The sequence below is a fragment of the Rhopalosiphum padi genome, chromosome 4 (genome assembly GCF_020882245.1).
Source record: "Rhopalosiphum padi isolate XX-2018 chromosome 4, ASM2088224v1, whole genome shotgun sequence".
In the NCBI taxonomy this organism is placed as follows: Eukaryota; Metazoa; Arthropoda; class Insecta; order Hemiptera; family Aphididae; genus Rhopalosiphum; species Rhopalosiphum padi.
The window spans coordinates 26,318,803-26,346,426 of record NC_083600.1 but is presented as its reverse complement, the minus strand read 5'-3'; the positions used below and the strand labels follow the sequence as shown (position 1 = coordinate 26,346,426).

Sequence of the window (27,624 nt, the reverse complement as noted above, 5' to 3'; positions counted from 1 at the left end):
TGCATTCATGCCATGAGTTACTCTATAACTATAATGTTTTGTACTCTATGGAGTAAATAGATAACCATCAATTATATAGCAATCATATTTTATTATATCAAAAGGTGATACACTGATTTAATAGTATGAGTTCTATGCTTAACATAATATACACAATAATGAATAAACACGATGCCCCGCTGATCACTGACGACCAGGTGCCAGTTATTTATTTACTCATCATAATCATAAATTATTAAATTCTGAAATTTGTACAAATCTACAATTATAATGGAAAAAATGTATTAAATTTAATATAAAAAGCATAGGAAGTTTTGAAAAATAGTAAAAAAAGGATCTTAAATGTTAAAAGTAGCAATAATTTATGTACTATAGATTGAAGTATTCGGTAAGTTAATCATTTTCTGTTATTATTTGATTTTTAATTGGTACTTTTGTGTCAATAACCATACTTAATTATTATTAAATACTAATACTAATTTATTTTAATTTTTTAATATAAACATTCAATTACAGTCCATAGTAGACTTGTTAGTCTAGACTTAATAGGACTGGGATTAAATAAAATAGTTTTTAAATGTTTTCAAAACAAGTTTTCGATGATATGTAGAATTATTAAATTAATGTATAATCATACATTACATATTTTTAATCATAAAAATCTTCAATAAATTATAAATAGTTATCTACCTACATAGTTTGTTAAAAACTTGTAAAGACGGAGTTTCAGAATATTAAATATATATAAATATTAAATTTTCTCTTTGTGTATATCGATCTGATGAGCAAGATTCTAATGTACAGCTTTTTGTAACAAAAAGTAATTATTTGGTCATAAGATTATCATTTATCACCAATAAATTGTATTAATAGATTTTAGAATCTATACTTCAGTTCAACAGATACTGATTGTATGAAATTTATTACTGTAAGTCTGTATCTATTTACCAAACATTTTTTAATGGGTACATTAATTAAAAATGTTAAAAATGTTGAGTTTAACTAAATACATAACAATTGTGTTTGAAAATCAAAATTTGAATGACATTTGTAGACTATGTAGTAAAAAATAGTTAATAACTATTTGTATATTATACGTGACTTATTTAAGAATTTTTGTGATTTATTTTTCTATATGTTTATAAGTTAAAACCTAGTAACATTGATTTTATATTTTTTATTATTATAATCTATTCAGTTTATTTTGATCAGCATTATAATGGCTGAACAGATTATAATTATGGAACAAAATATAACTTATTAGTAATTTGTATCATTTGAAAAGATCAATCATATGCATTTCTTTTAACCTTAACTTTCATAAAGATTCTACTGCTAGACCAAAACTAATGTAAAATAAGTGATTATTGTAATAATTGTTGAATCATTTATTTTTAAATTTTTAATGCTGGCATCAAAACTTAGTTGATGTAATATAAACAATTTAGAATAATCAAAATATTTTATTAAAACATTAAAAACTTAATTAAAAAATGTTTCACGTGGTATAACAATAATTTCTTGTTAAATTTTGTAGATTTTTTTTGCATATTTTTATTTAAAATTAACTATTGATTCTATTTTTATTTTATTTTTTAATAGTTTTATTGGTTTTCATTTTATCATTAATATTTTTATAATAATTTTTCAATGATAACCTAGTTTTTTTATTAAAATTTTCATGACGGTAAAAATATTTCTTGAGAGTAGAACATTGTTTTGTGTACATCCATTAATTTTAATGTAAACATATTTTAATTGAATCACGGAAAAAAAACCCACGGAAAAAAAATAATTGTATTTTTATAAATATGGATGTGCTTATTATTTTATAACAAATTAACAACCAACCTTTTTAAATATAAATTTTTTATTTTTATCAATGTATGATATTATATTTGTAACTAAATTTAACACTCATAAGTAATAATATATCTTTTTATTTTAGGTATTTTTTGAACTTATAAGATCCTCAAAACTATTATTTTGAAATTAAAAAAATGTTGACTTTAAATTCTAAGTCTCCAAGTGTTGAAAAAAAAATAACTCCTGTTATCGAAAAAAATGATATTGATACAGTATCTACTTCAGACAAAAAAAAAGTGACTCCATCAAAGAAAATGAAGACGAATGATGGTGGCAGAAGACCTGGACCTAAATCAAGTAAGTTATGTTAAATTGTGAAATAAAATATTAAAACATATTCTCACTATACCCTTACACCAATTCTTACCTTATAAAATTCATCCATTTTTCTGAACTATATTATAATATATCTTAAACTATAAATATTTATATTTGTTTCAATTTCATTATTTATATTGTACTTTTCTATTTTAAACTATCTTAATATTATATATGGTTATAATTTATTATACTTTATATTCATGTACTTATTTTAATTCTATTAAAATAATCTATGTTGGTTATACACATGAAATTAAAATTATTTTTTTAGAAACATGTGCACAACAGTTAAAAATTGAAAAAACAACTTCAAGTCTAACAAAAAAAATTCAGATAAATTCAGAACAAGCAGAAAATAACAATGTTGATATAACTGATACTATTGAAGCAGAATCAAAGAAAATTAGTGTTGTTACAAAAGAAAATAATGAAGACAAAATAGTTGTTTCTCGAATAAATTCCTCACATACCGATAATAATATAGTAAAAATGGAAAGTAATAAAATTAAACAAACTACAAACTTAGCTAATTATGATAATAGTACAAAAATTGAAGTTGTTGAAAAAAGTAATATAATACGCAACTATTTAGATGAAGAAAAAAATAAAAATACTATAGTTAGAGTAAAAGAAGTTACTCCAGAACACAGAGAAGAAGATAATATACAAGATGAAGAATTGGATCATGAAATATATGAAGAATTGGACCATGAATTCGATGAACTAGAAATATTTGAGGCTTTTGGCCTTAATACAGTAGGTTTAATATATAACTTATCAGAGCTTGCGCTGTGGAATTTATAAAATTACGATATATATTTTTATATAAGTGGTTTAAAAATATTTATTGCAGCTAATAATCTAAAAATTAATTTTACATTATAATATTATATTTTTTCTTAAAATTTATCATTATCTTCACTTTTAATTATTTTATTTTCAACTTTTGCTTTGAAATCTTTTATTAAATACCTCTAAAAACTCGTGTATTAAACTTAGTGTGTATTTATAACTGTTCGTATCGGTAGAATTACTCATCAGCACTAGCTCTGTTAAAATTATTCGATTAAACTGTTATCGACTATTTTATTTTTACTTAATTTAGGTAAAATCAATTCAAGAACATAACAAAGATGACAATAATGAAGACTCTATTAATTTGACAATTGGAGAAGATGATATTAAATTATTTGCTGATGAGGTAAATTAAAATTTTATTTTATTAATGAAGTACACACATTTTGTATTTTTATTAACATATTTTACATAGTAATAATTAAAACAATTTTAATTTTATTTGAAGTTTTTTTGAAGTTTAATTGTTTAAATAGTTATTTAGTTATAAAAAAAATAAAATAGTAAAGATGATATGACTTATTTAAGTTTAGAAATAAAGTTACATTTTAAAAGTAGACTAATACTGAATTTTTGTTCTTAATCTATAACAACAAAATACATTTTTACTTAAAATGTATGTAATGTAGTCTATTAGTGTTTTTTCTACTGCTTTATTACTTACATTCATCTTGTTATATTTTACATATTCAAAATAAAATAATATTATGTTTTAAGTTTAAACGATATATTTTTATGTATCATATATCAACATATATTAATTCAACCAGTGTTTTTTTTTTTTCAGGAAGATACAAACATTGAAAAAGAGGGTAATAATAAAAAAATTTAATTACTAAACTAAGAGTTTATAATTTTACTAATCTGTCGTCAAAAACTAAAAATATGCACAGTACTGTTGTTAACATTTTTTTTTAAAGGAGTAATCAAGTAAGGTATTATTGTATTGAATATTGATAATGCATAAACTTTGTTTAATTTATATGCATAATAATGTTAATTTACATTGTAATAGTTAGCGATACCATTTTGGTATTTGTCTTTTTTTTTTAATTTATGAATGTATTGTTATATTTATACGGTGCAAATACTGTACAATGATAACTAGAAGAAAAATATCTCAAGAAATAACTGATTTTATCAAATTTTTGATAAAGTTTCAACTAAAAGAAACCAGAAAACCATTGAAGAAATGTTCACAAAGATCATCCAGGCATTCTGGACAACTGTCACAATTTTGACATAATATTTAATACTCAGTAGAGAAAGTTTCCTTCTTTAAATTATAATTTAATATTGCTAAGTTATTTATGACTAAACAATATAATTATTAAATAAAGAAATACTGACAACCACAAGAAAAAAATTAGTAATACTACATTACTTAATTTTTTAAGTTAATCGCTTAATTAACATTTAATTTGATTATATTTAGCGAAAATGTACAGAAAATGTGGGTGAATCTTATTTACATTTTTCTTAGCAAAATTAATACGAAATCAATATTATATATAGTTCATTAATTAAATGTTAAATTCATGCCCTTATCCTTCACATTGTTTTATCATTTTGATATTTTGATATTATCTAGTGTTTTATGTAATTATTTTACATTTGTCATTTATCTATTAAACATATTTTAATATAGGTTCAAATTATGTTTAATATGTTAATTTTTAATACCATGGGTATTTTATGATTATGTATATTTCATTTGTGTGACGCAATATAGACGAAGTGATTGGGAACCAAATCAAAGAAAAAACATCATCAATCAAACAACATGAATCTTGCCATCCAAGTACTAGTAGCAGATCGTCAACTGGATTGGTCAAAAGCCGCCGCAGTGCAACTGAGAAGCGATCATCTGTTGGGGATAAACTACGCAGTATCCACAAAGAAGACAAGGACATCAGCAATACAAAACCCATCATCAATGTCAGTGTGCCCAAAGATGAGAAGAAAGAAGTGGAGAAACAAGTTAAAGATAAAGTGGAAGCTGGCAATAAGCAGAGGTTTGTTTTGAACATGGTCCTGACAACTGATTCTTTATCCTTTCATTGGAATATCGCGCCAAGGATCTGATATATGACTGCCAATTAAAAGTTTTTTTTTTAAAAAACTTTATTTTCATACCTTTTTTAGAACTGCTAAGTTTGAACAAATATCCCAATACAATTCTGTTATTGGATGAATATGTTACATATATGTGAACAAAGTTTCTAGTAAATAATAATTAGCACATACCAACATGCATGTCTATGCTAATGAAGATTATAAGTTTTTAATTTATGTGAATTAGGATTTTTGAATTTTGAGTAGTAAATTGTGTGGAAATATATTATATATATGCATATATATTATATTTTAATTAAAACAGATTTATGTACCAATATTTTAAATTCTTAGGCTATTTTAAATAGATTCAATTTTTTATGAGTTAAGTTGTGAAGTGTTGTGTAATCAATTTAGTATTTTATAATATAAATTGTTAATAAATAAAAGATAAAGATATATTTTATAGTTAATATAAAACTATTCTTCTTTGAATTATAATATTCAAATTTAGATTTCACATAAAATAATTTATAATATTTAAAACAAATCATTTATAATTGACTTAGATAGTTAGTGTTATTTGTTAATAGAATTAAATTTGTATATCATAAACTATTACTGTGTGTTTGGGATAGATTGCTTACATTCAATGGTATAGCTACCAAAGTAGCAAAAAAAGCAGTTGCTTCAGTGCATAAATATTTTTTGGGGTTCACAGTACTGTTTTAGTGACAATAGTATTAATTCTATTATTTTAGGGAAGAAAATAATATTTTGCTTCTGGAACTTTATAATGTTTTTATGTGTAGCTACCCCACTTTATAGATTGCTAAGTGTTTAGCAATATGTATTATTATTTTGTATGATTTATAGTACTGTGTTTTATATTTAAGAGGATGTCGTATCAGCATATATTGTCTTTGTTTTACACGCGCTTAGCATAAAAAATCATTGTACAGTATTTTTACTATAACTCATTTATAGTTTTTATTGAAGCATATTTAATTATTATTAAATTTGCTGAATAGAATATGAGCTGTGCTTAAGTTCTCGAGCAGAATTTTTTTTTCATATTATTGTTTTACTATGATTTATAATTAATTGAAAAATTTCAAACTCATATGACTTATTTTAAAATAAATATATGATCAAAAAACTCTTTATTCAAACATAATTGATATTCTCTGCTACATTTTCATAAATTTGTTCTAATATTCACTATTTATTATTTAGTAATAATCAATGTTACCCATATATAAGACAACACAACATGCAAGTACGATTTCCTCCTAAATAACTGTTTAATTCTGAACTAAGTAATATAAATTGCACAAATTAATTTTATAGTTTAGCTTAGAAAAATCTATTTTGATTTCACAATACTATACTTAATATAAATTAGTTAAAATTCACAGTACCCTTATTTATGTTCATAAAAATGCTTTATCTTTATTATTTATAAAAAAAAAAATAACTGATAAAAAATTGGTACATACATAGGGTAAATTTAAAATAATTTATAATTTTAGAAAAAGTTAGTTAAGTTTACTAAATTTAGTTCTTAAGAATTATTAACTAAAAATTTGCTTCAAATTATGTGAGTCGTTGCTTTTTGGTCAAGCATCTTAGTTTAGTCTATATCAAAATTGCATGATGATACATAATTAATTTATACATTAATGTTTTTATAAATACATATTGAGTACAATTTGAATTTTTAAAATACTTAATGTACAATACAATATTTAAGTTGGTAATCACAAACATATTTATTGAAATATTGTATAGTGCTTATGAATAATGATGATCATTTCAAACATAGATCGATATTTCCTGAAGAGAGATGTCAATTAATAATACAAATTTACATAATGTAACTACAAGTATGATACTTGTGAAGAGATTTTTAATTTTCCAATATGGACAATAAGAAAACAAGTCAATAAGTAAAAGATAATGCATTTGATATTGAATGAAATATCAGTTTATTAATGTATATTCTTAATAAAAATATATTGGCATTGTACTTATAGTACATAAAATATATATCAAAATATGTATTATTGATATTATATGAAGTAAAGATGATATTGATTATTGAAATAATTGTGCAATATATTGTTGTACTAAAATTGAGATTTGCAAGAAAATATTATCTGATGGCAGTTAATAAAAATTAGTTAAAGATGAATTAAAAATTGGTTTTATAATAATACGATAGTTAAGTCATCAATATCTGAGAACTTAGACGCATAGAAGAGTTGTCAATTTTGATTAATATGTATAATCATTAATCAATGTACAGATAATACTCGTACACAAAACAAAAAACACTTCCCTCAAAATCAAACATATTTTCTTTTCAAGTGACTTAAGTATTGAATGTATTTCTTCCCATAATTAAGTATAAAATACTGTGAATGATTTTTAAAATATTATTAATTGTGTATGATGATGACGACGATTAGATAATTAAATACAATGTGACTTAGACATAGAAAATATATTATGTCTAAGTATGTATATAATAACTGGTAAAATATATTAATAAATAACTTTTGTTTAAGTAAAAACAGGAAACAAGTAATAATTTAATATATACTTTTTATGTGTGAAAAAAATTTATGTTTAATCAAAATTATAAATAAACATTTTTAAATACATTTTTCTATTTGATTTTTTCAGTAATAATAACTCTAAGGTTCAACAGATATCAAATGACGCATGTAAGTTTTAAATTTGTAGTTATTTTAAAATTTAACATTATTCTTTTTAGATTATAAGTGGATAATACATCACCAATAATTTACTTTTCAAAATTTATTTTAGCAAAACAAAACAATTCATCTTTGGTTCGCAACATTTGGGTTAGTGGTTTGTCATCAATTACTAAGGCCACTGATTTAAAACAACTTTTTTCAAAATATGGAAAGGTAACACTACTGATATTAAATATAATTTTTAATTAAGTATAATATGTCTAATCCTGTTTGCTTAAATTTTATAAATAATAGATTTATAAAAATTATTTCTCCGAATTTGCTCTGAGCCTTTTAAAATATTATTATATTAAAAAAAAAAAAATCAATTAATTAAATTATTAGAATATTGCTTACTGTATTCTGAAACTAATTATTATGATTTGTTTCTATTTTTATGTTCGTCATACTAATATTCATTGTTCTCTGGTTTATATTTTACTAATAAATCAGTTTGTAAACGGATGTTACAATTATTAATTAGATTTAGTTTATTTTGAATTATTTTAATTTAATCATATTTAGTGCTTATTTTTGTTACCATTAGCTGATCCAGTGGTTAGGTTAGGTTATCCAGAGAGGGGGGGGGGCAAATTAAAAAAAATTAAATTATCTATTTTTATATAATTTGTAATTTATTGGAGGCTAATTATTTGGATTATTTCACCAACTAATGCTAAAGCTATGTGTTATTAGTAGTATCAAAAAAATAAAAATATCAGCTTTCAGTTCAATAACATAAAAATAACGCCACTGTTTGTTAGTCATTAATTTTTTCATTTTGTGTAAATGCTATTTTAGAGAGTTTAAGTTAACTTGTATTTTTTTATCCAAACTCACGAAATTGTAATTAATGTTTTATTTGATCAAATGATTTATTTTGATATATTTTGAATATAGTAAAATCCTCGTTTATGGACATCTCTTAATCATATTCTATAATGAAATGTGTCTATAATGGACACACACAAGATCATCAAAAGTTCATGATCAAAGTTCTGCTGATTAGAGGTGTCCATTAACCAGATCTCACTGTACAAAAGTTTAATCATTTAATTATTTTCATTAGTTTAATCACTAATTGAATATTTAATAATTTTTTTTTTTTGTAGGTGGTTGGTGCAAAAGTTGTGACAAATGCCAAAACTCCAGGAGCTCGTTGTTATGGTTTTGTTACATTATCCTCAGCTGAAGATGCTAATCGTAGTATTGAAAATTTACATAAGACTGAACTTCACGGACGTGTTATTAGTGTTGAACGAGTTTGTATTTACAATTTGTTTCCTGTTAAATCTTAAATAGTTCAGTATGCAATAAATTTAATTTATAATCTTTAATAGGCTAAACGTGATAATGGGTATCAAATAACTGCAAAAAGTTCTGATTCATCTAAAGTAAATGAAAATCCCGAAAATGATCAAAAAACAAAAAAAAATGAGGAAAAAAAAAATAAACCTGAAGAAAAAAGAGAAAAGAGACCTGAAATTACAATTAATGATGTTAAAAAACCAGACTTGTCAACCCTTAAGCGTTGTAAGTATTCTAAATTCTTTTATTTTGATGATGATTTTGTTTTTATCAATCCAGATATTTTTATACTTTCATTTAGCATCAAAAGATCAACATCAAGATCCAAAACGCTCTAAAATTGTGATTGAAAGTGATGAACGAAGAAAAGACAGAAGCATCAAAAGTAAAAGCAATGAACGTGATAAAGAAAGACTTAGAGAATTAGAACGAGAGAGAGAACATTTAGAAAGAGAGAAAAGGAAACAACAAGAGATACTAAACTTAACAAAAATGAAAGTAAGCTAATTTTTTTTCTAAACAATTATTTTTTTAAGTATAATGACAATAAACAATTTTTAACAAAACACATTAATCTTTTATGGTGCACTATTTATTTTATTTATTTTTTGCTAACTAAGACTGAACGTGAAAAACAAAAGCAAAGAGAACATGAGAGAGCAATGAGAGAAGAAGAACGTAGGAGACGCATAGAAAAAGACCGCCAACTAGAAATTGAAAGAAAACAAAAAGAAGAAGCAATTCGTCTAGAAAAGTTAGTATTTTAAATATTAAAAAAAAATTAATACCTATGATATAATAATTTATTTTATTAGAGAAAGACAGAAACTTCGAATTGAACGTGAACGAATCGAAAAAGAAAAATCTGAACTATTACGTTTAGAACGTGAAAATCAACGTTTAGAACGAGAAAGACTACAAAGAGAAAAAGAAGAGTTACGTAGAGCACAAGAAAAACTTGAGGAAACAAAACGTCAATCATTACTCAAACGTGCTGCTATTCCCCCATCTTCACCAATTTCTATTAAAAGACATTCTTCATCAAATTCATCTCGATATGAAGAAAGGTACATAAATACATAATACCTATATATTTTCTAAATGTATATGTAATATTATAACTTGATTGTCGATTTATCATTATCATCTATTTATAATTTGATTTGTCTACAGAAAAGAACCAATTCGTAATTCTCGTATCCAGTCAAATTCAGACTATATGAACCAAGCACCTCCACCTCCTAATATAACATCATCTAGACATCGCTATGAACAACGCTCATCAGATTCCCGTCGTATTAGGCCATCACCACCACCTCCACCACCTGCATCAAGACCCAAAGACTCTACTATGAATATCAGGTAATATTTGTAAATTAACATAAGAAAATAGATTTATTTCAAAATTCTTATTTTCATTACTGTAATAAATGATGATTATAGTTCATAAGAATTTTGTAAAGTAATATTCAGCCATTTGACAGCTAGATTTTTCTATAATTATCTTGGTTTGTACAGGCAATGATACAGTTTTGAATAAAGTGAAATGTTTTCCATTTTACTTACTTCTATAATTCAAAGTTCTTGTATATTACTATAAATCTATCTATTATTTATAGTATTTTTAAACTTTGTATAATAAAATTCAACTTTTGACAGCTAAACAATTTTGGTATTTGTTTATGTTTGTACAGGTTTAAGAAACAATTAAATGATGAAAGCTTTTTCATTTATTTTTTTTGTAAATTTAATCAATTATTAAAAATATTTATTGCTATCTAATGATAGATACAGTGCTCAACTAGCAACAGATCATCATTATAGAAGTCGTGATGATCGATCAGACCGAAGAGATGATTCTCGTAGGAAAGATTCAAGTAGTGGAAGTAGTAACAGACATGCTCATACATCATATGATTCAAACAAAAGTTGTAAGTGTTTAAATCAATTAATAATTTATTATTTGTTTTTATTTCATACATTTTATTTCAGCCTATGGAATGTCCCGCAACAGCGAAAGTAGTGCCTGGTCATCAGTTCCAGTAAAGAGTACTTATGGTACACTTGGCGCAAGCTCCGGAACAAATAATATGGTAGTAAACTTGAGACCAGATCCGTGGGCACATTCTACTTTTCGAGACGTGGATCCAAATATTTGGCAACGTCCAACTCAACCTCCACCCGAGAAGTATGTTAAACTATTCATGTAGATAGTAGTTCCCATAAAACATTATTATTGTATTTGTTGTTGTGCAGGTGGAACAGTACATCAAGCAATCCTTCATCTATTTCAATAAACGGACGTAGTTCTAGTAGTAATGCTTTGTATAGTAATAGTCATGAAGGTTTATCAAACATAGTTAATTCTATGTCATCAAACTACAGTGATAGTAGATTTGACAGTTACAAGATGAGTGGCATGTCACGCAAATATTGAACTGTCAAATACTTAGCAGTTAAAATAGCATAAAACATTCCTTTGTCTTTGTGCTATTTAATATTTTTTCTAACAGTGGTCAAAGGAATATGTTCCTTAAATTGTTCCATTTTAATTTTTTGATTGAAGTTATTATAAAAATGATTTGATTTTTAGTTGAATGTAATTTTAAGAATATTTTATTATGTAAATTATAGTTATTTACTTCTCATGTATACAATTTCTCAAATCCTATATCACACATTATGTTTAACCATCAATAATACATTTACTTTCTCATTCATATTATTATTTGATTTTTTTCATCTGTCTGGAAAATGTTTATATTACAAATGACAATTAATTATTAAATTGTCTAACTCTATGAAATGTTGTCTTTTTGTAAAAAAATTAATATGTATGTAAAATCTTAATTTAATTTTGTTTACTTTAAATGATAATGCCTCAAGGTGTTTTTATATTATTTTAAACATTTTGTCTTTAATAAATACGGGTACTCATGGATCTTTGAATAAATAAGTCTTTTGTTTTGTAAGTTACATTACCCAAATTCTAAATATACTATAAATATACTACAAAATGTACATTTTGAATTTTCCAATGAAGATTAATCATAAATGATGTAATTATTATTATTAAATTGCAGCAAATATACATATATATATATACAGTTGAGTCGCAATAACTTGAAGTTAAAGGGAGATAAAAATTTGCTTCGAGATATCTTAACAATAATTTATATTTCTAGGGGAATAAAAAAAACATTGAGTTGTCAAGTTTTTTGAGCTATTGGGAATTTGCGACTCAATTAGGGTTGTCTTTAAAAATGTTTATTATTATTTTTCTTTACGATTTATTATTTAATTTGTTGACCCCTTTAGAGGAGTAAAATCTAAATTATTTTGTAGTTTATATTATATATATATATACTACGGTTAGTTAATATAATAGATCACAGTAATAGTACGGCAAATACTTATTCCTTAGTTAAATTGACAAATAATTTACACGAATCTTAAACAGTGATGACTTATGATAATTTTATTCCTTTGGTAAATTAACGAGTTTAATTTTTAGTTCCAAATAAAATAACAATTCTTATTTAACCATCAATGGTTTTTTTATTTATATATACATTTATATTTTATAGAAATAGCAATACTTGTTAAATGAAAAAAAATATTCATAATCATTAATTAATTAGCGTTTTAAGTTATTTATTTTTGAGTTCATTTTTTAATTATACATACCTATAGGTACATTGTTTTATTATTTACTATTTAGTTATTTTAGTTATAAAGGATATATAATATTAATTATTGACTATAGTTTTTTCATTTATTCATTATTTTTGAACAACATAAATTATTATTATATATATAATAATATACTATAAATTAATGTAGTCCTATTTTAGAAGAACTAATTTCTAAAATAGTTCATCACCTAGTCTGTGAAGTGTCATTACATTGAAATCATCAGATCCAGTAGAAAAAAATCTCGACAAGAACATTTGAAGCCATTGGTGTATTGTACACTAAAATAGTAAAATACTTTCATAACTGCTAAATGAACTTTTAAAAATATATTTTAATATGTGTGTAAATTAAGAGGCCGTCGTGGTAAAAGTGTTACGTATACAACGCTCAAGAGATGGCGTTGAATTCCATCTCGCCGCCGTCGCGGTAGGCCGTAACCACGCCCATCGTGTACGCGACGGGGTCCGCGTGTTGTAATCGCGGGAGAGGTACATTATTATTTCACGGACGGTCGTGCTGAACGTTTCGCATCAAACGTCATTACAGGCCGTTACGTAAATTGTCGCCCGTGAATTCTATACGGTGCGCTGGCTCGCTACTAGCTCGCAAGTCGCAAACCTATTTTTTAATTAAAGCTCCTGTTTGCTTAAAAACATTAACCAATAAATTAAGCCTACAAATTATTATACACCAGAACTCGATTTATATTTCTAACCCAATTACTTTTTAAAATACATGTGAAATAATAATTTCATTACGATTAAATAGATTTTTTAGCAATAGTGTTGCGTATTTTACGTTGTAACTTATAAGTGACATGAAACAATTTTTGTACGATAATATTTTAATCTCCTAAATAAATATTAGCAACATTTTAAATAGTTTTGATTAATAAATATTGGTGTATTTACTTATTTTAATTTTAAACATATAATACCTACATAAAATAAGTATAAAAAATGTTATAATCAGGGCTGTGAATTTATTGTTTTAAAAATCATAAAAAAATTAATTTCAAAAATGTTATTGACATTTATAGAAAATAACCTAAAAAGTTGGTAACTGAGTATATCAGTACACAACTCAAAACAAATCAAAAATTTTTGAAATTTTTTTCACGTATAGAAAAGGCTAGTATAAACATAAACATTTAGTGAAAATTTCATATGTTTACGATCATTTGTTTTAGACTTACACCAAAAACCAAAATCGATTTTGTCAAAAACCGATTTTGCGTAAAAATTCTCGTTTTTTCTTAATTTTTATTTTGTTTTTTGGGCGCTTTTAAGAACTATATTGGAAAATTAAAATTTTGACCTCCCAAAAAAAAAAAAATATAGGTATATAAAAAAAACACATCATTGTAAAACCAATACATTAAATTCTTGCTCCGCTCAGAATCTAAAATTTTAAAATTTTAAATGTTCGTAATCAACTAGAAACAAGTCAAAATGTTTTGGAAATTTTATCAAGTAATTGATAAATATACATATGGTTTACATTCCAAGTGTCTAAGGTTATTCGTTTTTCAAATCAAGTGAATATATCTAATGTAAAAATTTCAACTTCAAACGCTCATAAAAATGTAATTTGACTTTCCGGTAGAGATTTTTGTTTTTGATAAAACTAAACAAACTTATGAGGAATCTTTTATTAAATTTTCATGAATTTCTAATTCGAAATAATTTTCACATTTTCGTTATTTTTACGTCTTTTGTAAAAAATCGAACTCTAAATGCTAATAAAAAAATAGACACTGTATTTTTAATATTTTTTAACTAATATTCTAACAATATATATAAGGAGCCTTGTATTACATTTGCAAGATTTTTGACCCAACGAATACAATTTTATTGACATTTATAAACAAAAAAACTAAAAAAATTGAAATTTGAAATTGTCCGTAAATAACTCAAAACGAGTCAAAATATTTTAAGAATATTATTATGTATAGAAAATGAGAATATAAACATTTAGTTAAATTTTCAAGTATTTTCAGTTATTCGTTTTTGAATTTCAATAAAATAAGAAAATCGTTACATGAGAAATGATGGAGTGAATATCCAATGTCATAAAAATTTGATTTGAATTTCGAATAGAGATTTTTTTTATAAAAAATTAGACGAACTTACGAGGAATCTTGATTAAATTTTCAAATCATAGATTTAAAAAGAAAAATTTTTAAGAATTTCTAACATAAAATAATTTGCTCATTTTTTTCAATTTTATGTATTTTATATTTTGTAAATTAGAATTTAAATGCTTATAAAAAAAATGTAGCTATGTATTATTAATATTTTTCAACTACTGTTAGAAGCCTTTTATTAAATTTTCAAGCTTTTTTACACAACAAATCAACAAATAACATTTTATTGACATTTATAGAAAAAAAACCTAAAAAGTTGGAAACTGCAGAGTACCTATATATCCGTAAACAGTTCAAAACAAATTAAAATATTTTGAAAATTTTATGGTGTATAGAAAATGATAATACAATATTACAGTGTACTCTCGGTAACTCAAAGTTCACAGGGAAAAAAATAATTGGACTAACTACAAATATATCGAGTTATCAAAATTTTAATGTAGAGGCGTAGCCAGGGGTTTTTTTATGGTGGTGGGGCTAAATAATTTTAACTTGAGTTATTGAAATTCAAAAACAACAACAAAACAAAAATATTGAAAATATATTAACGTTGATTTGCCGTTAACATATTTACTATTTTAAATAATTAAAATTTGTAAGACAATTTCCGTATTTAAATTTAAAAAGGGTGGAAAAGCAAGTATCGCTCTGCTGTATAGTAGTGATGGAGAGTAGGTCACTATAATGGATGTGTTAAATTTGAATACAATGACAGGTATCATTATTGTATACGAAATCGATTCTGAATGATGATGGAGATAATTTGTCAGTCTAGGATTATATTATATTATTAGCTATATTTAAATTGTAATATATTGACATATCGTTATTATTTTACGCAATTTCGTAAAATATTTAATTTCATACGCTCGTACATTTTTTTCTACATTGTCGCTGGAGTTTTTTTTTTACAGTGATTTGAAGAAAATAATGTTATAGAGAACCTTGTATTGGGTTTTAGATATAAATCACTTAAACATTATGAATTTTCAACTTAAAAATATCTTGCAAATTTTCGCGATTTTGACATATTTAGTAAACATTTGAACTTTACATGCTTAGCTTATAAACAACAATTATGACTAACAATTTTTGAATTTTTTTTTACTACGCTAAGTGCAACTTATTACAAACCTTGTATTATATCTATTTAAAAAATTTTTTGAAATGCCAAATTTTTTTTATTGGCATTTCAAACAAAAAAACTTAGACATAGGTACATCGAAAATTTCAATTGTCAATAAATAGCTTAAAAAAGTCAAAATATTTAGACTTGGTGAAAATTTCAAGTATTTAAAATGATTTTTTGTGTTATACAGCAAAATAAAAAAATCGATATTTTCGAAAATTGATTATGCTTAAAAATTCCCGTTTTTCCGTTCCTTTTTTAGGTTTTTATTTGACGTTTTTGAAACTACTAGAAATTTTAACTCACCAAAGTATCATTTAGATTCATTTTCCATTTCAAAGAAGGGCTGAAGTTAAAAATTAAAGCATTATTTCTACTCCTTTAAAACGTGATGACATACACGAAAACAAGTTGGTGCATTTGGGAAGGTATAAATTAAAAATTCCTAGTAATTTTCTAAAGAGCAGGGAAAAATAGACATTTTCACGCAAAATCGATTTTTGACAAAATCACAAAATCAATTTTGGTTTATGGTGTAACTCTAAAACAAATAACCGTAGATACAAGGAATTTTAACTGTTTGTTTGTTTTATATTATAGAATTTTCTAAGCACGATAACATTTTTAAAATACTTAAATTATTTTTTAACTATTTACTTTTTAAGTTTCCAATTTTTTTAGTTTTTTTTCTATGAATGTCAATCAAATATTATTTGTTGGGTAATAAAAACTTAAAAATTAAGGACGAGGCGCCTTATATAAATTATAATAATTGAAAAATATTAATAATACATTTTATACATAGTCAGTAATCACATTTTTTTTATAAGCATTTAAAGTTCGAATTTTGACAAAATATAAAATACAAAAAAATGAAGAAAATGTGCAAATTATTTTGTTAAAAATTCATAAAAATTTTTCTTTTTAAATCTAAAATTTAAAAATTTAATACAAGATTCCTCGTAAGTTTGTCTAATTTAAAAAAAAAATTACCTCTACCAGAAACTAAATTAGAATTTTTATGAGTTTTTGAAAAGTTCAAATTTTTACAACATTGGTATATTCACTCGGTTTATTATGTACCTAGCGATTTTCTTATTTTGTTGTAATTAAAAAAACAAATAACTGTATCTAGATATTTTAAATAATTTACATTTTACACTATATGTCTATTTTATCAATTGCTATACTTGATAAATTTTCAAAACATTTTCACTCTTTCTGAGCTCTTTACGGACATTTTCAATTTTTTCAATTTTTTATTCAATAATTATTAATTAATTAGTTATTATTTGTTGGGTCAAGAAGCGTGAAAATTTAATTCAAGGCTCATGTAGATAAATCGTTACAATAGCATTTGAAAAATATTAAAAATAAATGGGTACAATTTTTTTTATAAGCATTTTAAGTTTGAATTTTGAAAAAATTTGTTAAATTTTAAATTATTTTGTAGTTAAAAATATATATTATAATATATCAAGGCTGACTCTCCGTCTTCGAGTTTTTCTTATACAATGATATTATATCATTGAATTCAAATTTAACACAATAATCCAGTAAGTATATAGTGACTCACTTGTAACCTACTGTAAAGCAGATCGACACCCACTTGCCTACCTTTTTTTACTTATACAGTTATACTAATTTAAATTTAAAAAATTTCGTCTTGAATGTCAATACGCTAATTTTATAGAACAATTGTCTATAATTGAAAAAAAAATTGTTTAAATCGTACGTTTTCTAGCTGATTTGTGACAATTTTACGATATAGTATTATGTCGTAGTTCCATTTTGCGTAAAATACGATAGTAAATAAAATTACGAATTATAACATCGAAAAATAAAATAATATTATTTATTGACAAAATTATTATTTTCGTATTGACGTACTTGGCTATTTATAACCAGTGCGCGGCTACGATAAATAACCAGTTTTGACCTATGGCTGCATATGCAAGCGGGGTGGTGGAAGAAGTACTATTTCAGAACGCTGCCGCTGTAATCGCTTTAGCAGCACATGACGACGGCAAATTCGTAATTTTTTTGCCAAAAACATGCTTTCGTACTTCCAATAGTACTCAGGCCTCGTTGATCGTAGAAACATGATTTTGGTATCAAAATAATCACGAGAAGTTGTACTAAATATTCTTGGAACAGATTTTCGATATCTAAATTTGCCGATTTTATATGATTTTTTAAAAAAAAGAAAAATTTTACAAATTTCAAACACATATAAAATTGGAACGAAAAAAAATTTTAAAATTCTGTTCCAAGAATATTTAGTACAACTTCTCGTGATTATTTTGATACCAAAATCATGTTTCTACGATCAACGAGGCCTGAGTACTATTGGAAGTACGAAAGCATGTTTTTCGGTCGATTTTTTTCTACTGGGACGGCCTCTTAAAACTCGAAAAGAATAAACAATTTTGTTCTTTTTCTTTGAAAAAAAAAAAATTTTGTTCATTTTCGTGTTCTTTTTTTTATAAAAACGAATTCGTTCTAGCTAGTAATCCGTTCCTTTTAGAACTCGTTCCTCCCAAACAAGGGTTTTAATATGTTGTATGTGTATTGTGTACCATCATTGATTATAAATAGTACTATATAGTTTCATAGTTTGTTACAAAATAATATTGTTCGTGGTTCACAAAAACAATGCATTAAATATTACAAATAAATATTTTACTTTAAATTAAAAATTGTAATTATTTAATATAAAATTTAAAAAATAATATAACGAGTGGTTTTAAGTTTTTACTGTAAAGTAAAATATTTTAATTCTTGTGAAATATGAAATTAAACAATTTAAATTATATTATACAATGTTGAAAGTGATGAACTATTATTAATTCTATAATAGTTAAAAATTAAATATATATATATATGTATATATTATACATGTGTCTTAATGATTAAACATTTGGTTATATGAAACTATTTTTACACACAAAATTGACTAGTAACAAAGTAATGCTCGCTGAACTCTTATGATATATTTTCAGTTCTTATAATTTATATATCAAAATTGCAGTTCAACTTGAATAAATATATAAATATTTTTTTATAATGGAATATGTTGTTGCATGAAAACTTTTGGGAGATCTGGTCCATAATAAAGTTTTGTATTATTTCCTAATGATTCTATGCGTTTAAATTCTAAATATTCTTTAGTTAGTAATAATTTGTTAGAATCGGCTTGCATTTTAATCCGGTAGAATTCGGCATCTGCTGCACTCTTTTCTTTGTCCAAATGAATTGTATCTAAATTGTCATATAAATAAATATATATTAGAATATTTAAGTACCTTCAAACAAATAGTTTAGATATTTATACCTTCTATAACAGATATTTGTTTTATAGATTCTTTTTCCATAATTTTCTGTTCAAATTCAATTTTTGATACTTGTGCTTGTTTTTCAGCTTCTATAATAGCACGTTTACGTTCTGTTTCTGCTTCTTTTTCAATGACTTTTTGTCTTTGTTCAGCAATGAGTAATTTAGTTTTTTCTGCTTCCCTGGAATAAACAATTATGTATAAGTTAAAATAGTAATTACAATGCTTAAAGTTTATTTCATTACATGATTTCATAGTTTTTGCGTATGGTCTCAGGTATTTTAGGTTTAGTTACACGTACGGCATGTACTTTGAGTCCAGGAGCCATTTCTGTTAAATCTTTTTGCAATGCCACTTTAAGATTTTCATCAATTTGATCAAATAGATCTATGTATACCTATAAAAATAAAAATGTATCGTGATTTTAAGAATTATTCTATAGTATTCATGTAAATAATATAATATAAATCAACATTTACTTCATGTAAATTATGAACACTACAAAACTGATTAAGTTCATGATGTACTTTATTGAATATTAATGTCTTGTCATAATCTGCAGTATAATTCTTAACAATATCATAAACTAAAAAAAAAAATAATAATAGTTTTAAGACAGATCAAAAGTAAGTTTATATATTTTTTTAAATTGTTATTTTTAATAAACAATTTACATTGTATGTTATCTAATTAATCAACTTAATTATTTTAAAACATTAGTTATTTTAGTGTCTAATTATTTTTAAGTTAGAATAAAGCGGAGCAGTGATACTATCCATATTGAATGTATACTAACATCATATATAATCGGTAGGTTAATACTGCGGATCGTGTAGTGTCCCAACAAAATAGTTTGTTTATATGATTTTGAAATTTAGGTAAAATTTGATAGTAATATAAAGTAATGTATTGAATCTAATTACAAAATTTGATTTAGCATAATATTTAAACACTTTTTTCAGCAAATAGATTCTGTCTTTCTACATTTATATTAGACATAAAAAACTGGATCTACAATCATAGCATATAATAAATAAAATATAAATAGATATACTTTACCACTATCAGCATTCAAAATATTGACCACTTCAATTCGATCAAAATAAATCATTACACCACCACTTGTGCCACAAGGAACATTTTTTACTTCATCTGTTTGAAGTGTAACCTGAAAAAAAAACATAAAAGTTTATATATACTAACATATTTATATTTATTTAGTATCATATAAAAATTACTTACCTGTACAGACCGAAAAGTTGTTAGGAAAGGCATCATGATATGGTAACCAGGATAACTAATTTGGGATAGTAATGCTCCACCCTACAAATAAAAAGTACACATAAATTTTATGAATATATAAGCAAAGTAACTAAATCACTAAGATATATTTACCCTGTAATAGACAGCCACATGCCCTTCATCAACTCTATGCAAGCAAAAGTGAGTCAATGTAGCAGTCAGAAGTAACAGCAAAGGTAATGCATAAGATAAGTCTGCCATTTCTGGGATTACTATGTCGATATTTTTCAATTTTGTATTAAATGAGAGAAGAGAAAAATAGTTGTGGTAAAAAAAAAAAATTAAAACTAAAACTATACAAACACAGTCACACCAAACAAAAACTTATTGAAGAGAAAACTTTTAGTTGCAATATATATATAAAGAAAATAAGGAATTATTTTAATAGTTTGAGAAAAAAATTAATATAATCTACGAAATAAAATTCATAATATTAAATCAAATACTACTGAGTACTTTGAAAACATAGAATAAACAAATAACACCACTGCATGTTTGCATTAGACATTATTACATAAATATTTAATTTGTTGTTGTTACTATAAATTGTAATTTATTAAACATTAATAAAATTATCGAAAAAACCAATATTTAAAAAAATATTAAATAATTTTATATAGATCAAAGTTACGTTTGCGTTATCAACAATAAGAAATATTAATTCCAAGATTAATTCTCATAAAAATTCACAGATTTATATATATCTGTGTAAAAATCTTTACTGATAAGTGATAACAAAACACCGCTTCCGCTTGTCCGCAGTCCGCTTCTTACAGCCCACTGGACTGTGGATACGGAATTTGTAATGAAATATAAATAGATCTATTTTGTCATGATCATTAAGATTAAGACAGATCACTCTATAGATCAGTTTACTATTAGATCACGAATTAAGATATATTTTAATTCGTGTGTTAGATCATGATGTTATACAATGACAATATTACAGTGCCTTTATATTTAATAATGGTACCTACATAGTGTATACATCTAGAAATAAGCAATTTATTATGTATATCGATGATTTCATGTTAAATTTAATATCAATGCACCGCTCCTCGAACTTTAAAGCACTACTCTTTTTGTGCTATACTGCAGTTGTCTAGTACTTAGTACCCATCACAGAATAGAATAAAAGATTTAATCTGTTCTGGTGGTTCTGAGTATTTACTAACAACGGTTTAAGATTAATACTAATTATTATATTTTACCACATTTTAATAATAATATTGGATTTTAAATTTGGACCTCATCAAAGTACAAATTATTATATCTAATTATCTATCCAAAATCACCAATAGTTGTAAATCGAAGGCTTTTAATTTATCGTGTACTCATCCACAAAAAACACACATCATTGTAAAATCAATACATTCATCACATCATTAAAAATTAAAAATTACAATAAAATGGCACTAAATTAAGATTTCACTCATCACAAGACGGTATTCAAAAGCTTCTATTAAATAAAAATACTAATAATATTATATTGTATTAGAGGTATTTAATACATGTATACATTATATAAATATATATATATATATATTTATCTGTACACAAGATGTTTAAACACAAGATGTTTAAAAAGCTTTGATTTCATTCTTTAAACTTTATAGTTAAAATAAATAAGTTTTATAAACAAATTTAGTTTTAAAATATTTAGATTAGAATATAAAGACCATAAAAGAAAAAATTTCTTTTATCCATGATAACATTTTATTTTTAGGTTATGTAACAAACCCATTAAAAACAAACACATTTTTAAAACATTTTTGTGAAGTATGTAATTTTAATATTAATTATTGAATTTATTTGTTTATAACTTTGTCATCATGAGGGAGATCATCGGAGGTTTTTCAGAATCTGGAAGATATTATGCTGAAATCGGTGTTAATGGTAAGGTTAACGTTTGGGATACAAGTGCTGGTGATCTACGACATACATATTCACCAAGTGGCCATCTAAACTCTTCTGTCACCTGTATTACTTGGGTTCAAACAGATAATACTGACTTACTTTGTATTGGAACACAAAAGGGTTACGTAGAGTTTTATAATGTGGCCAGTGGAAGTATCCAATCGAAAGTCAATGTTCAATCAAAAGCTATCAAGAGCATATATTGCTTGGGGTCAACATTTATACATAGGCTCTGATGATGGTTATGTTGTTAAGTTTGATTTAAAGACCAATAAACTAGAAGCAAAAATGAAAACCGGTAAAATGTGTGCAGTAGCTATGTTGCCTGATGGAAAGATGTTGTCAGCGTCCAGGGAAATTAAACTATGGAATTTTCCTTCAGGCGAATTGGTTCATAAGTTCACTGGTCATAAGAATGAGATTCGTTCATTACACATTATAGAAGCTGATAAATGTTATTTATTGAGTTCTGCTAGAGATCGTTTTATTAATATATGGTCTCTTAGTGACCTTAAACGAGAACCATTAGCTTCATTAGTGGCCGAAGATAATATTTCTTCTGTATACGTACATAATATGCGCAACAACATCACTGTGACAGTAACAACAGAAAGTGGCACATTGCATGTGTTTGAACATGTACTTAATGGTTGTGTTGCACATCCACTTAAACCTCACGGAACCCTTCAAATAGCTGTTGACAATATTAAAGATGAAGAAACTGTTCAAATGCCAATTATATGTAGTAAAATTTATGATTCTGTAGTATATGTAGCCTATGGAACTAGGCCCTTTTTGGCATTTGAAAATATTAAATTAAAAAAATTAAACAAATGTACATTTATTGCAAGACAAGACCCAAGAAAATCTAAATCAGTTGTAGGTAACCATATTATTAATCCAAATATTACAGACTCTAAATGTATTGAACTGAAAAATAGTAGATCATCAAATTTACCACTTGAAACAAGACTTCAAAATATGTCAGAAGAAATTGAAAATACAGTTCAAACCAAAGGTGAAAGTATTGTTCATTTGTTAATTCAGGGTCTTCGTAGCAATGATAAAAATCTTTTAGAGTCCGCTTTATTTGTTAAAGACGAACGCACAATTGACAATACTGTTTCACGTTTACCACTACAATCCATTATCATGCTTGTACGTAAGCTAATACGCCTATCACAAGACAGAACTCTGGTAAGTTCTGTAAGTGCTAAATGGTTATCTGCTGTATTACGTATACACTCTTCTCTGTTATTAGCAAATCCAGATGTCTTGGAAACCTTTCTGCCATTAGAAAATGTGTTGAGTACAAGATTAAATAATTTTGAACAACTTGGATTGTTAGAGTTTAAACTAAAAACTCTAGTAGACAGTTTGAACTTTGACAAACGAGATAAAGAAAAAGAGCAAGATGCTCTTTTGGTATACAATGATTCTGATGATGAAGACAAAAGAACAACTGATGAAGAAGCTTTATTAACATACAACGAATCTAACAGTGAAGATCAAAGCACATCAGATGAAGAAGAAGCAATGGATATAGACTTGAATGGTGATGATCATCCTAGTATATTAAGGTGAACTATATTAAATTACCTCCAAATGTTGTTCTGTATTGTATATTAATACAATTAATACCCATAAATTGTCATTATTCGTTTATAACAGAAATGTTATAATAATTTGTTATAAGAAATGTGACTAGAATAAAAATGTACTATTTAATGTATAAAACATTTTCATACGTCAAGTTGAATAAACATTTTGTAAAAATATATTTTTTAATATTTTATTTTTAAAATTATTTATTTGTAACTAAGTTCTATATATGTTTATGGTTAATTGTTCAAATTATATTAAGTTGAAAACAAAACAAAAACGTGACCAGCGATAAATACTGTTCTAATTATTATTTTAAAAACTGAATGAAGTAATTTAAGGTTTTGAATGCAGTGTTGTTTTTAACACTATTCTATTCTTAAGTTATTAAAAATTATTTTGGAGAATTTTGGGAACTTTTTCTAGCAATGCTGGCTGTAAAAGGCTGGCCTTGGTGCCTTGCCTATGATTATGGTTTCACTAACTCATAATATACTGTATATCTAGAGTTTGAGTTACTATCAGTCTTTAGTAGGTACTGATCACATACAACAATTCTTATTTAAAATCTTTTGTGAGGTAGTAAAATCCATTTTTTATCTCTAACTATTGACTTAAAATTGTCCTTGACCATCTTTTTTATAATCCATAATTACAATAATCATTCAAATCTTGTAATTTCTAGTTAATCATCTAATACAATTGCCTATAATCTAAAAAAAAAAAAACGTAAACATTTTGCAATAGATACTATTGACACAAAAAAAGAGTTGCATTAGAGGTAGGTACTAAGCACTCAATTGGCTACATCCAAAGCTTTTAAATTCAAAATATATTTTTTTTTTACCTTTGAATATTATTATTTTGTTGATTATAAGTTATAGTAAAAATAAAAGTCTAAGGGTACCTAATATTGATTGATGATTAAATGATAAAGAAAAGAATCTAAAGTCTAACATATATAATAAACAACACATTTTTATTTTGTATCAAATACAATATTTAGGTTCATTTCATTCTCTAAAGATTTATAATTATAAATTATAATAAATAAACCATTGGTCTGATTGACTTTTTCTGTTTTTGTTTTTGATAATTCTCAACATTTTCCCTATAGTGATTAGTGAATGATTATTTGGTACCTACTTCATACATATAAATATATAATTATCTATTTAATAAATTTTGATTTTTAGATTATACAAAATGAAAATATCTATATTCTATTTTATGTGTTTATATATTTTAATGTCTTATACAAATTTTAACGGTTTTAACGCTGAAATTTGAAAATTATTATTATAAGTTACTACATTGTTATATTATTAAAAAATTCGCTATAGATGTAGCGTGCTGCAGAAAAGTATAGCGTCGTGCCTATGCGTAAAAACATAAAATCACAAAATTGGGAAGGGCGTAACTTCTAAAATATAATGATTTACGCAAATTCGTTTTTACACCATAGTTCTTAACTTGTTAAAATATATTTATATTTGTATATAATTTAGGTATATTAAAAAAAAAAAAATTGGAAAATACCACGTGGTAGCTAAATTGCAATTTATTATAACAAAATTTACATATGATTATGATTTAATTGATGCATTTGCCATGGAAAAAAGTAGAAGAAAAAATATAATTTTGAAGTATAATAAATTTGTAAATTGTAAAAAAAGGTATTACGTGCGATTTATTTGTCATTACCTAATGTATTTTTTTTACTTTCTTGATTTTTAATCAAGTAAGTATGGTAATTGAAATTAAAGAAGTCTGAATTTTTAAAACTTCAAGAATTTATTTTTAAATAGGAAAATGATAAAAAATGAAACTCAGTTGTAATGAGTAGGTGGATAATTAAACTAGCTTATACATACAATTTTAATGAGAGATCCGATATCACACCAAAGCGGTATAACGATTTGAATCAACAAAGACGTCGGCGTGAACAGTCCTAAAATTTCTATTTTTTAATTTTTCTCCAAAACTATTATAACTAAAAAGTTGGTTGATAGCTTATTAAAAAAGGAATTATCAAGTAGATACAAAATGGGAGATTAAAAATTTTCAAAAAAAATTATTTAATTTTTCACAGTTAAAAACAGTTATTTCTTGCTAGATTTTCATTTAGCGTGGTAGATTGACAAAACTGGAGAACGGATTTTGTTATTTGGGGTATGGTTGATTCACATTGTCTAGGAGAAGTGCTGTGAAGATTTTCAGAACGTTATCTTCAATCGTTAACTCACTACAAAGCTATAAAGCTGAAAAACAAAAAAAACGCCCAATAAAATGTGTTACAATTTTTTTTGAAGCTCTGTAGTGAATTAACTATAAAATATAAAGTTCTGAAAATCTTCATTGCACTTATCCTAGCCAATGTGAATGTAACAAGACCCCAAACAACAAAATCCGCTCTCCGGTTTCAGAGATCTATCTCACTAAATGAAAATGAAAATAAAATACATTATACATACTTATTAGTTATTGCATACATACAAATATACAATTAATAAATTTATAAAAATTGAAAATCAAGAAAATTTACATGCCGATCTCTGACTTAGCAAACGTTTTTTTATAGGATTAATAACAATACAACAAATTGTATATACAAATATTTTTTATAAATAATTTTAGGAGTGATGGGAAGGGAAAACAACAATTTTTTAATCACCTTTTTAGGATTCACGGAAAAAAATCCACCAAAAAATATTTTAATTAAATGAGCTTTATATATTTCAGTTGTGTTCTTATTTGTTTTATGAACAATCGAAAAGTAACTAACGAGTGACAAATTATCACGTACCTACCCTGTACCTACATATCGGCTATCACGATTATTATATTCTTATTACTATTATTGACTATTGTTACGACTAGGGAACGGATTTAAATATAATAAAAACAAAAAAAAATGCCTTTAAAAATATGATTTAATGCACTCATAACAGAATTTTTTTTAAAAAATGTACTAAAAAAATTCTCTTAAAATTACTTTTAACATTGAAAAAATTTGTTTAATTATACAAATTTGTATTCTTAGGTACCTATTAATTAATTAATTAATTAATATAATTTTCTGATTTTCATCATCTTCTAGTTCTCCTATCGGCTATCTTATTTTTACTCTCTGAAAATTATTTCCAAAAAATGAATGTACAATTTAGATAGATACATTCGTTATACTTTTATCTTGTGTTTCATAATAACACTGTATAATCAAGTACTGCTTAATTTTTATCAATTCCTAAATAAAAATAACTTAAAAACATAAAAAATGTCAAAAAAATGCAAAATAAAAGTTACATTTTTTTTTAAATCCTTGATGTA

At 24.8% G+C, this 27,624-nt stretch overlaps 3 protein-coding genes across 7 annotated transcripts; 2 read left to right on the top strand and 1 right to left on the bottom strand.

Moving 5' to 3' along the window:
* The first annotated feature begins 67 nt into the window (after positions 1-67).
* Positions 68-12,120, top strand: LOC132929251 (SAFB-like transcription modulator). 5 transcript variants are annotated; one of them, XM_060994455.1, is made up of 17 exons: positions 68-197; positions 1,949-2,163; positions 2,459-2,943; positions 3,293-3,388; positions 3,830-3,854; positions 4,775-5,057; positions 7,786-7,826; positions 7,930-8,033; positions 8,972-9,121; positions 9,200-9,392; positions 9,469-9,665; positions 9,788-9,921; positions 9,983-10,234; positions 10,341-10,529; positions 10,956-11,098; positions 11,160-11,355; positions 11,424-12,120. In XM_060994455.1, exons 2-17 carry the CDS (start codon positions 2,001-2,003, stop codon positions 11,602-11,604), a joined length of 2,832 nt encoding a protein of 943 aa, XP_060850438.1. In that variant the 5' UTR covers positions 68-197; positions 1,949-2,000; the 3' UTR covers positions 11,605-12,120. The 5 variants fall into 5 exon arrangements, with proteins under 5 accessions (XP_060850438.1, XP_060850439.1, XP_060850436.1 ...); XM_060994456.1 differs by lacking the exon at positions 68-197 and adding an exon at positions 204-388 and having other exon boundaries at positions 10,962-11,098; XM_060994453.1 differs by lacking the exon at positions 68-197 and adding an exon at positions 204-388.
* A 6,902-nt stretch (positions 12,121-19,022) lies between these two features.
* Positions 19,023-21,374, bottom strand: LOC132930447 (erlin-1-like). The gene is made up of 7 exons (XM_060996328.1): positions 20,869-21,374; positions 20,716-20,796; positions 20,533-20,641; positions 19,953-20,059; positions 19,719-19,870; positions 19,473-19,654; positions 19,023-19,399 (listed from the first exon to the last, which is right to left on the bottom strand). The coding sequence occupies exons 1-7, from the start codon at positions 20,974-20,976 to the stop codon at positions 19,200-19,202; spliced, it is 939 nt and encodes a 312-aa protein (XP_060852311.1). The 5' UTR covers positions 20,977-21,374; the 3' UTR covers positions 19,023-19,199.
* Positions 21,375-22,516: 1,142 nt separating this feature from the next.
* Positions 22,517-24,470, top strand: LOC132929864 (WD repeat-containing protein 43). The gene is given in 2 exon segments (XM_060995481.1): positions 22,517-22,901; positions 22,903-24,470. Coding segments are annotated over 2 exon segments (1,668 nt in total). The 5' UTR covers positions 22,517-22,607; the 3' UTR covers positions 24,277-24,470.
* The last annotated feature ends 3,154 nt before the right edge of the window (positions 24,471-27,624 follow it).

Bases quoted from the DNA above. Each gene is read 5' to 3' on its own strand.
- LOC132930447 (XM_060996328.1), bottom strand. From the start codon at position 20,976: ATGGCAGACTTATCTTATGCATTACCTTTGCTGTTACTTCTGACTGCT. The intron at 20,642-20,715 runs GTAAGTAATTTT...TTTTTTTTTCAG, and splicing joins CAACTTTTCGGTCTGTACAG to GTTACACTTCAAACAGATGA. The intron at 19,655-19,718 runs GTAATGAAATAA...TGTTTATTCCAG, and splicing joins CGCAAAAACTATGAAATCAT to GGAAGCAGAAAAAACTAAAT.
- LOC132929251 (XM_060994455.1), top strand. From the start codon at position 2,001: ATGTTGACTTTAAATTCTAAGTCTCCAAGTGTTGAAAAAAAAATAACT. The intron at 2,944-3,292 runs GTAGGTTTAATA...TACTTAATTTAG, and splicing joins AGGCTTTTGGCCTTAATACA to GTAAAATCAATTCAAGAACA. The intron at 10,235-10,340 runs GTACATAAATAC...ATTTGTCTACAG, and splicing joins TCATCTCGATATGAAGAAAG to AAAAGAACCAATTCGTAATT.